Source organism: Denticeps clupeoides, chromosome 8 (genome assembly GCF_900700375.1).
Source record: "Denticeps clupeoides chromosome 8, fDenClu1.1, whole genome shotgun sequence".
NCBI classification, from domain to species: Eukaryota; Metazoa; Chordata; class Actinopteri; order Clupeiformes; family Denticipitidae; genus Denticeps; species Denticeps clupeoides.
The window spans coordinates 8,955,327-8,967,418 of record NC_041714.1 but is presented as its reverse complement, the minus strand read 5'-3'; the positions used below and the strand labels follow the sequence as shown (position 1 = coordinate 8,967,418).

The 12,092-nt window shown below is 41.5% G+C and overlaps 1 protein-coding gene across 1 annotated transcript in view; it reads right to left on the bottom strand.

Annotated features, from left to right (window-relative positions):
• Positions 1-12,092, bottom strand: part of fmn2a (formin 2a) — a 40,544-nt gene that overhangs the window by 20,468 nt on the left and 7,984 nt on the right. The window contains exons 5-7 of the mRNA XM_028988196.1: positions 8,883-9,649; positions 7,695-7,839; positions 5,033-5,120 (exon numbers count right to left, since the gene is read on the bottom strand). Of these exons, the coding sequence (XP_028844029.1) occupies positions 5,033-5,120; positions 7,695-7,839; positions 8,883-9,649 (1,000 nt within the window). The remainder of the gene's footprint in view (positions 1-5,032; positions 5,121-7,694; positions 7,840-8,882; positions 9,650-12,092) is intronic.

Here is a 12,092-nt window from a genome sequence, read left to right as displayed (position 1 = left end):
TTGTTGTCTCAGAGCAAGGGACTTGGCGCCCAGAGGAGTAATCCTGTGGAAAGCCAAATGTTTAAACACAAACAGAGGAGACAGGCCTGCTTGTTTAACAGGAGAGGTGCAAGGTTACATAGCTACATGCAGCAGTTCCAGCTACACATATCATAAGGCACGCCGGCCAGTGACGTTTATGCCTTAACTAGTCAGACAGGCGAAAAGGAGGAATTTTCGAAAAAATGGAAAGGCAGCAGAAGTACCCGACACGCATTGTCTGTAAACGCTACTTTGGAATTTATGTTATTTGAAAAGATGTCACAATAACAATAAGGAAAGTACTCGTGTTGTAAACTAGTTCATAATTGTGAAAAATACACAATATGTTTTTTTAAAACAAAATGTCATATTTAGCGCCATCTACTGGTATTCAGTTTTTTTGGTGTAGACCCTGAATGTAAGACCAAAATCCTTTTTGATTATCTGACCCAGCTGTTTTGAAGCATCGCTATTCAGGCAGCAGCAGCTCAAGTTACTGTTAGTAGTCACCCACTGACTACTCCAGAAAAATACATGCACTAATACATAACAGGATAAAACACTGTAGGGTGTAGTGTTAGGATGAAGAGTTAAGACCCTCCTCTTTAGAGGATACTAAGACTAACTTGTAACTTTCTTATAGGCTGACTTATGTAAAGAAGACTACAATCTAGTGAATAAAATTATTTGTATTCATATTTGGGGTTCTTGTGAACCAGAACTGATTGCTTCATTGATGGAAACACAAAATCACTTTGTAAGTCCCTCTGAACTTACAAAACTAGTTGTGCTAGGTAAATTTAAATGTGTTCATATATCCATTATTGTTTTAACATAAGTAATAATTACAATAAATATAGTACACTCTTCATTTGTATTATTTGTATTAGTTTTGGTGCTTTGATTCATTCACAATGATCCATGTTTTTCACTTTGAGTCTAGCGCCACTTGTGAGTTTATCTAAAATAAACTCCAGAACCCCTAAAAACATCAGGAACTACAGAACAGTTTAGTCTATGTCATGGTTTTGTCATTGTGTTTAAATGCTGTTCATAATGGTGAGTAGTTATGTCATTTCACTAGAATTTTGACAGTTCGGAACTGCTTGCACAGTTTGAAACAAAGGAGACAATTATTTCTTTTGAGCTACAGGCCATGTCATCATGCAGTGAATTGCAGATGATATGATTTAACGTCAGAAAAGCAACAAAGACAAAGCATCCTGTCAAACCAATTCTTCTCTGCTTTCTTTCTGATCCATCTTCATGAGCAATAATGCATGCAGTAATGAGTAAGATGCAGTGAAAGAAAAAAATGATGTGTTCCTACTGTGGTTTACTAAAAAATAAAAAATAAATGTATAAAAATCAGACTTATGGTGTCCTAAGTGAGCTAAACTCGGGTCAGAAGTACTGTGGGAAGTGTAGAGTAACAGCACTGGACGGCACTGACAAACTGGATGATGGATCTGGCATAGGATAACGATCCAGAAATTCCATTGTTTTATGATCCTTGAGAGGAGAATCATAGCAGAACACTGCTTGTCTTTGGTTCACTGTTCCTGTGGACTCGGTATACATGAAACCTGAAGCTGCTCATGTAGTCATTATTTTTCTTTTGTTTATTTCAGCTTCATTCATAAACGGCCAGTCTGCTGAAATCTGACTTTCCCTTGCTCATTTGGTTCCTGTTCTCAGTTTTAAACAGGGCTGGATATCTGATAGAGGAGGATGGGGAAGGATGGGGATTGGAATGAATTCCCTGCCTGACTCAAATCAGATCCCATTGCCAGCATCCAAAGCCTTTGCCAGCACTGGCGCCTGAGTTTATGATGACCTCTCAGAAAGAGTCTCCAGAGTTGGGAATAGAACAACAGGAAAAAAAACATGAATAAAGATTATGTATTATAAGAAAGGACTAAAGTTTCTCTGGATTTTTATTTTTAGCTGTAATTTTAAACATTTTTAAATGAATCATATGCTTTTAATAACATCAACATTGTCCATTTTGGTACATGGCCAGGTAGATGATACATAATACATATACTGTATTCAGTATATACGGTATATATCAACAGTAATATTGTTGTCATCTACATATACATTTAAGTGCAGTAAACAGGGGAGCAGTGTGTGGGGACGGTGCTTTGCTCAGTGGAACCTCAGTGGCACCTCGGCGGATTGGTATTCGAACTGGCAACCTTCTGATTACAGGTCTGCTTCCTTAACTGCTAGGCACCCACTGCCCATGTAGTGCTGTGCTTAGTGCCAATTCAAAACAGTGGCCTTAATTTTTTTTTTATTTTGCATAAGTATCTCTTTTGGTATAATCTTAAAGTTACTGTATTCTAAAAACTGTATTGTAAACTGTAATCTAGAGCCTATTGTTACATTACATTACATTATGATAATTTATCCAGTACATAATTGCTCGATACAGGATCGGTCCTCTTGGGGCAACAAAATAAAGAATTCTTGCTCACAAAAATTGGGATCAAAGGAGCAAGTCGGTGGTCAGGTGACTCATAGATAAAACTATTAGGCACTTTTGCATTCTTAATATGTATTTTCATTTCATGCATCCAGTTACATCCCATCCCTGAATATGGCCAGTGGTAGCCTATCAGTGATGGACGTTTGTGAGTTTTATGTTTGAGGTTCATGTTTATCCCATCCAACTGTCCACATCCCAAACCGCCTCTTCCCACACTACATACACGGCAGAATGAAAATCTGCATGCTGAAAGACAAGACTAATATTTAAATCATGTGGAATGATGAGACGGCTTCGTCTCCCCTACCTCTGCCAAGGATGAATGGACGGAGAGGGCCAGGAAGAGTCTTCCTTTAGATGAGTGTCACCAAAACGCTAATCACACAGCGAATGTTTAGACAAACAAGTGACGAATGGAGAGAGCCGCAATCAGGAGATAATAACAGAGAGAGGATGTGCTCTAATTGCCTCCTCAGTGTTTCCAGTTCATATAGCAGACAGCGGCTGAGATCCATGAGTTGCCTTCTTAACTCAAACCTGTTGGCGACCTCTGAACAAGGACATTGCACTCTAAGCTCTGTCTGCATCAGCACTTCACCACCACACTTACAAAAGAAATCGAAATGGATGCCATTTATCTACGTTTGTTCTAAATATGAGACTTGTGAAATCCTGATTTATGAAATGAGACAGTGGGATGTCAGGTAGACCTGATTTGACTGTGACCAGGGCAAATTTAAGGTGATTAAAAAAAAACTATCCAAATCATGGCAGAAAGGACAGGAAGTGACACCCACAGGAAACAGAGGAAAGCAGGGTGAAAGAAAAAAGCAGAGAAGAAGGTGAGGCTCAATTTGCTACCCAGTAACAAAGAACACACAGAAACCTGTGCAGGCAATAGAGTGGACTATGTGGTATTAAAGTATTCAGACCACCTTAAATATTTCACTTCTTGTTATATTGCAGCCATTTGCTATAATAATTTGTCTCATTAATGTACACACAGCACCCCATATTAACAGAAATCACAGAATTGTTGACATTTTTGCAGATTTATTAACAAAGAAAAACTAAAGCTATCGGGTGTGACAGGCCTTGGTGAGAGAGGTAAAGAAGAACCCAAAGATCACTGTGGCTGAGCTCCATAGATGCAGTCAGTAGATGGGAGGGAGTTATAGAAAGTCAACCATCACTGCAGCCCTCCATCAGTCGGGGCTTTATGGCAGAGTGGCCCAATGGAAGCCTCTCTTCAGTGTAAGACAAATGAAATCCTGCATGGAGTTTGACAGAAAACACATGAAGGACTCCAAGATTGTGACAAATAAAATTCTCTGGTCTGATTCAGTTTTTCTTTGTTAATAAATCACCAGAAATGTCAATGTTTTAATGTGTTCTGGGGTGCTGTGTGTACATTAATGAGGAAAGAAATGAACTTAAATGACTTTAGCAAATGGCTGCAATATAACAAAGAGTGAAAAACCCTTTTTGTACCAACACATACATACACTGCTTAAAAAAAATAAAGGGATCTAATAGATCTAAATGAATGAAATGTTCTTATTGAATACTTTACAGTTGAATGTGCTGACAACAAAATCACACAAAAACCTTAGATGGAAATAACATTAATGAAGCCATGGAGGTCTCAGTAGTGTGTATGACCTCCCTACAACGCCTGGGCATGCTCCTGATGAGGTAGCAGATGGTCTCCTGAGGAATCTCCTCCCAGACCTGGACTTAAGCATCTGCCAACTCCTGGACACTCTGTGGTGCAACGTGGCGTTGGTGGTCGGAGCGAGACATGATGTCCCAGATGTGCTCAAGTTGGATTCAGGTCTGGGGAACGTGTGGGCCAGTCCATAGCATCAATGCCTTCATCTCCAGCCACATGAGGTCCAGCATTGTCTTGCATTAGGAGGAACCCATGGCCAACCGCACCAGCCTATGGTATCACAGGGGGTCTGAGGATCATCTCAGTACCTAATGGCAGTCAGCTATCCATGGCAAGCACATGGAGGGCTGTGCGCCACCACCACATATTGGGGATGACTTGATAACCTGTTTTCTATTCCATTTGCACAACAGCAAGTGAAATTGATTGTCATCAGTGTTGCTTCCTAAGTGGACAGTTAGATTTCACAGTAGTGTGATTGACTTCGAGCTACATTGTGTTCTTTAAGGGTTCCCTTTATTTTTTTGAGCAGTGTTAAAGAGCTCCATAATAAGACCCAGAGGGAACGGAAATTGTTTCCACGAATGGAGCTGCCTGCTTGTGAATGTGAGTTCTCAGGTACAAAATGTCAGTATATTTTATATTGTTTGTGAGGATTAATCATGGTCTTCAAAAGCTATTATTGCTGACACCATTAAACACATTAATGCACATTCATGTATATTTGACATCCATCCTTCCTTATTGAGACATCAAATACAGTCAAACATCTAATCCACAATGACAACAAAATACATGCATGTAGAACATGGCACACAGTCTGATAGAAGTGTGGGAAATCTCACCATGATGGATGTCCTTCATGTCTAAGTGCAGGCTGGACATAAGGATCCCAACTGCCTGAGAACGCTTGTTACTAAGGATTTTCACTACCTATAAAGACCAGAGAGAGATGGAAGCAGTTGGTTATAACACCCATGAAGTGTCTTTTGACACAACATATTGTCACTTTTACACACAACAGATAGACTTTCAGACCCAGACCCCATTTTTTGTACACATATACACACACACACACACACACACACATGTATTTTAGTGTGTGTATGTGTATGTGTGTGTAAAAAAATAATTAACACAAATGAAATGATGCAGGAAGGGGTTCCAAACCTTGCTGAGAAGGATGCAATGAATCTGTGCTGCATTGAAGTATTTTTTTATGTTTGTTATAAGATCAATATATCACAATCTTGTTTTGTTTTATTTATCTGAGAGTGGATTAAAACTCCTGGCTCTTTCTTTTATATTTCAAAGAACATTTGAGAAAGTTTCCTTCAAATATGCTGAAGCCATGAAAAATCTATTGGAGTTACTGCTCTTTGTCTTTCATGTTAAGTGTTCACATCAAAAAATGCTTTCTGTGCCCCAGAGTCTGGCCAAAGAGTCTCCACAAACATTATGCAAGTAATAAATCTGTCCACTGACGTTATTTTGATGTACGGTTTCGCCGTTTGTTGATAAGCTCTTCAAATCAGGCATCTTGGTGTGGGGGTAGAAGGTTTGAAAACCATTTAAGAGATCCAAGAGCAATCTGAACATGTTGCATAAAAAATAGCAGAATATTAAGATTCAAAGGGAACCTGGATGCCCTCTGATAATGTGGTTCGCATGGGACATGCAGGCACACATTCAAAACACGACTGCGCTTAACTGCGTGCAATGCATTACAGCTCCACTCCCTATAATTAAGTGTTTACCCGAAAGCCGCTGGCACAGAAAGAGAGGGGGAGTCATTACCTCCATACGGCGCTGTCTGTAGGGAGTATTTTACACGCTGACCACTAAATGCAACCAAACTGCACATTAACAGTACGAGTTGCTTACTCAGGCTTCGAGGCGCTCTGATGCTGAGGCTGCAGCACTGTGAGAACAGGCTTCATGCCTCCCACTCTGGTGGAGGCACGAGGCAGCGAGGAGAAGACCGTGGAACGTGGTAAGATGATGCTGGTGTCTCAGACTCTTCGTATATGATTTAGAAATTGTACCAGTGATGTGACTCGTTCGCGTAAACGCTGCGAACGCAATGCTTGGAACGCAACACAAATTGCTCCCGTGTTCCTAGCATTACAGCGACCACAGCAACAGAGAAAACACTGTGTCTCCAAACCCGAGCCAGGCATGCAGTGAAATCACTCTAGCTCTGTGCAGAAGGGAAAAACAATGAGGGGAGAACAAAGAGTGAGTGAGAGAAAGTCCTCAAGAGAGGAAAAAAAAATGTGAGAGGGGATATGGAAAGAATACCAATTTTATATCGATAAGACACTAATGTTCAGCATTACACTCCATACTATAAAAAAATGACATTATAACACCACAGAAACACCGCTTTGCAGTGTGACTTGTTTATTCTTAATCTGGTTTAAAGGACAGAGGTCTGCTGGTGCCACTCACGCACTCAGTGACAAATATCACACCAGTACGGTGGTTGGGGGAAAACCCTCCGCACCGCGAGCCACGTCACTTCCAGAACCACTCACGGTCTCCTGTGGTAACCGCTGCTAGAGCGCCGTGCGCCAGTCACTGGGCTTCTCGCCTCGTTGCGCTCAGGGTAGAAAAAAAAAGCCACATAATTAAGGCTGTGAGTTTCCTGCGTTTCCTGCAGATGGAACCAACTCAAAGGCCCCCATCCGGATCCAAAGCCACCGCTCCGCAGGAGGCCCGCCACTCCAAACATGAACGCCGCGCTCCCCAGCAACGTGAAAGGACCAGCCTGCTGCGCTACAGAACCAAACTTCAGCTCAGTGGACCACATCATTAGAACTCTGGCTTTCCATGTGTTCCCTCCTGGCTGACACTTCAGCACTCAGATCTCTATCAGAAAAGCATTTACTATATCTTCCATGGATGTATAGATTTCAATTTAATTTGTTTTTCAATGTATCACAAAGACTTGTATCACATGAATTATTCTTCCTTTTTAAATGATTTTTCATATTAATAAATCGAAATTAAAATTAGAAATGGACGAGTTTAAGTACATCCTCACCAAGACAATAGAAGATTCACTCAAAACAGGGGTGGTAGTAGCCTAGTGGGTAACATACTCATCTATGAACCAGGAGACCAGGTTCAAATCCCACTTACTACCATCGTGTCCCTGAGCAAGACACTTAACCCTAAGTTGCTCCGGGGGATAAGGGCGTCTGATAAATGCTGCAAATGTAAATGTAAAACCCACACTTTCCATTAGAGTGATATGGACAATTTTGTGAAATATTCCTTCTTTGAGTGTGTTTGCTATTGCATGGCTTGTTTGCTAGTGCATGGTGAAAGACACAGACTGCATGTGACGTCTTATTTTATGCATCTAAATTCTGCCAGGTGAACTGGCAACTCTAAATTGTCCATAGGTGTGAGTGTGTGAGTGTACGCCCTCCACCCACCCCCAGCCCTGATCCCCAGGAATGGATAGTGAGTGAATAAGTGCAGGATCACTGACTGCTTTACCTGCTTTGCCTTGGATTTGGTGATAGTGTCAGATATAGGCTTCTTTTTTTCTTTCATTGCACTTTTGGAGAAAAGCTCGACAAACTCATCGAAGTCCACGGAGGGCTCTTCAATCTTATCCCACACCACGGGACAATTTGACTCTCTGAGGACAAAAGAGCACAGAAGAAGAGCTAGACTATTTTTATTGGTTTATTATGCAAATTAAATACTATTGCTCAGTGTTACACTTCTACTTCATCACCTAACTTTCCACTGCTGATTTACTGTTGCAGTTTTATTTTAAAAAATAAAGATAAAGCAATGGAAAAGCTTCTCAGTGTCAGATCTGTGAGGAAATCTATTTTTCATGCAGCTAATTTCGTGCAGATTTGGAATGTGACTAATGTAACTACATGCAACAACTAACACACAAAAGGCTCACAAATTAGCTCCTTTTTTTTATTTGCTTCTCTTTTTTTCTCCCAGTAAGAACGTGCGCCACAGAGCACTAGTGAAGCTGCCTTCTGCAGTGTCTGTGAGAGAGAGCGAGAGAGAGAGAGAGAGAGAGAGAGACTCGGTCCGCGGCATCTGTTCCCACTCTGAGAGTGGTTGACCACACTGCGCCTGACATCTTCCCCTCATTTTACACTGGGATTCACTCTGTCTTTCCTCTAGCTGAGCAGGGAACCATTTGAAATGGGCTAGAACCACTGATCCATATCAGATTCAGTAAATTCATTGCACATCTGAGCCCCTGTGGCTTCTCTCCATGTAATTTAGCTATTAGCCTGTTAACTGGGAGCCTGGGCACGGGCCATGGCGCCGTGCCGACAAGGGCTTTCAGATCCTTTAATTGACATTTATATTTGCATTAACAGTTATGAACTTTACGGTGGTAATTTAAAGCAGGGAGTAGTGCTGTAGGAGTGATGGAGTCTGCCACTTTGGGGTGTATGAACTCAGTGCACCATGTTGTCTGGCTTATTCAGGGATAAGGGCTTGTGATGAATAAAAGCTACATGTGTCATTCATCAAGCAGTTGCACATGACCTCTATAAACCATTATGTTCTGGCTAAAGTGAATCGTATTGTTGATACAGTTATGCTCATATCAGTAGGCAACTACACACACGCCAGTAGGCCAGAACAAATACAAAACCACCAGAAGACACACACACAAGGTAGCCAGTAAGGGGTATGAATTACTTTTTAGTATGTAGCTGGATCCTGGTCCAGTATAGAGGCTTCATGGGTTTTGGAGGCTCAATGGCAGCCTTAAGGGGGGCTGCTTCCTGGGATAAGGCTCCAGCAAAAAGCCCTGGTGGGAGAGGTGGAGGTATACTTCCAGGCCCTGGTGGTGGAGGAACGGGTCCAAAACCTGGAGGGGGAGGGGGAGGGGCTGGGGGACCTCCTATCAAAGGTGGAGGAGGTGGAGGTGGAGGAGGAGGAGGAGGAATACCCACACCGGGTGGAGGTGCGGCGGGGCCAAACCCTGGGAGAGGAGGCGGTGGAGGAGGGCAACAAGCTCTCTGCTCAGAAAGAGGCAGGGGTGGTGGTGGAGGAGGAGGAGGCGGTAGGTGAATTTGTGGACCACTTGTGGATGCAGGTGGAGGAGGAGGAGGAAGCGTTGATCCCTGCTGTGACCTCAGGCATGTACAGGTCACTATCTGCTCTGAGCTGGCAGGAGTAGGCACTTGGAACCTGAAAGCCTCTTCTGTTGGGGAGGTCTGGGTGGATTTGGCCTCTTGCACACTGTGAGCTCCTCCCTCCAGCTTCTGTTTGGGTTCTACCCTGGAATCTCTTACATCCTCTCCCACAACCTGCTCCCTACTGTACAAATCCTTCTCTAGGGAGGCCTGCTGCTTTTCCAGATCAGATATTTTATCCCGCAGTTCCTTTACTGTCCTTTGCAGTTGCTGGAGGTTGCTGGATTCTCCATGTTCAAGCCTCCCAGATCCTAACACAGATATACCCTGTTTGGAGTGAAGTATAGAAAGGAGATTAGGACATTAATACTCTTCAAAAACAGAGACAATAAATGAAAGAAAATGTCAGGATTTGCAATGAATAATTGTGAGATTCGCAGAAAACTGTGCACGTTTAGTAGGAACCTGGTTTAAAAGCAATGGAGCCATTTCCCATGAGACCAGACTAATAGTTTAAGGAGGAGGAAGGGGGGTATTTTCCAAATGTAGGAACAAGGCACGCATGTGGTGACCCACAAGTAAATAAAAACACTTTGGCTGATCGGGAAATCTACCACTATTTCCCGGACTAAGGGAATGATGACAAACCAAATGAAGGCGACTCGCCACATCCCATGAGAAAGGCGGAAAAACACAACAGAGGAACGATTGGGTTACACGCCCATATGAGACGGGTTACGGAAGTCCAAAAGTCTAGACTCGCACATTTTGGCTCCTTGGGCTCCACAAAGCCGAGCCAGAGAGTCTCGTAGAGTGGATGGCCTTCCGCGATTAAAGCTTCAAACAGCTTCAAAGGCAATAGGCAGAGACCAGGATTTCAACACACATGCACTCGTGCACACATGTCAGCACACACACACACATTCAAAAATGCACATGTAGACGAAAATGTACTCACACACACCCTACACCAAAGTCTGGATGCAGTTAGGGCTGAGCTTTCAGTGCTCGCGTTGAGTGTCACTGAATGACGCTATTAGGTTACACTTTTCCAGAACTTGAGCAGATAATGCTGAAAATCACAATACAGTTCATTTCACCTCAATCAACTGAGTAATGAATGAACTGACTAAATATATGAGTATGCCCCAGCAACAAAAAAAAAGCTTTACTTGAATGGCTCTTCAATTTTTGGTGTCCAAATGCTTCCCTCTGCTGGAAATCTATATTATGTGCAGGACGATATTTATGGAGAATGTATAATATTGATGGAAATATCAAACTGCTACATGATATGTGACTCCCATTATGACAACTTTAACAATTAATTAATCACAAGCATTCCATAAGCCTTCCGTGCATGTAGTGGTTTAAAGTACTTTAAAAGTACTTTTTCATTTCATATTCACTTACAATGTACTCTCTACTGAAGTACAGTCTGGGGGCTGTTTTTTTAATTTACCTCTTCTATCCCCATTCCATTTTTCTCTGTTCTTCCTTATATCCCCTGTCTCCCTGACCTGCCTATAATGTGATGTTTGTGTATATGTATGGTTTTCTAATGGAAATTGATTGCCAGTCTTTCACTGGTACAAGTGACTAGTGACATGGGTTTCATCATCATCATCAAAGAACATGAAATGATGCGTCTGACAGGGGTCCATTAATCAATTGGCTATAGGAGCAGGGTGAACATTGAAAGTAAACATGCTGTACTTATAGTATAAAGCTTGCACATTTGAAGAGTGCAACATACCACACAGAAATGTAAAAACAGCAAAGCTTTCTTTGTACCAGTATTTAGAGTGGGTAATGTAATAGTACCTGACACAGCCTAGCAGACATTTTGATGAATGACTATATAAACTCAGACACATATGCTTGAAACACACATATGGGAAAGATATGTGAAAATAGATTTTTTTTTTATTCTCATTTTGTATTGCTGGTTTGAAAAAGTACACTGCAGTAAAAATAGTGTCAAAATAACTGTCTGTAAATAAGACCCATTATCCCCCTTTCATGCTGAGAAAATTTGTACTTTACCTAATTGTATAATCTGGTGAAATGAATAATGATAGCTGTTTAAACCTTTGGAGCCAGCAAAGGCCTTATTGCCTTGGGTCTACCATGTTAGAATCTGAGCCTAATAGCCAGTGCCTCAGGCATGTGTTTTTTAATGGTTCCTCACCCCATGTGAATTAGATGTAAGAACAAAGAAAGTTAAAAGAGAAAGGAACTGGCATTTGGAAGTAGTAGAGTTGTGCTGAGGTTCCTGTAATCAGTGCTGGAATGTTGGTTTCTGCCAGTGGTATATTATGGCATTTTTGAACAGTAGTGATAATAAATATTTTGGCAGAATTTTCAATGGATCACTGATGCTGCAGAGCAATAGGAGCCTCTACTGCAAAGGTCCTGAAGGTCAAAACACAACCACATTTCAGAAAAAACAATGACATTTCAGGAATAATTGTCCAAACCCTTCGTGTAATCTGAAATATTGTTGTGTTTTGACCTTCAGATCCACCGTGCTCTACCATACTATACAGTCCAAGTCAAATCTTAAATTCTAAATAAATAACTCATATTTGTCCCACATCGAGTGAGGCAATTATATTTGTTAGCTGGTTACAGTTGAATTCGGTAGGTCAAAGATAACAGATATTTACACTTTAACTTTAGTATATATTATTCGTCTCTAATTGATTGATTATTTTCATTTTGCTGAAGTCATTGCTTGTAATAATTACATTCATATTGAATAGAAAGG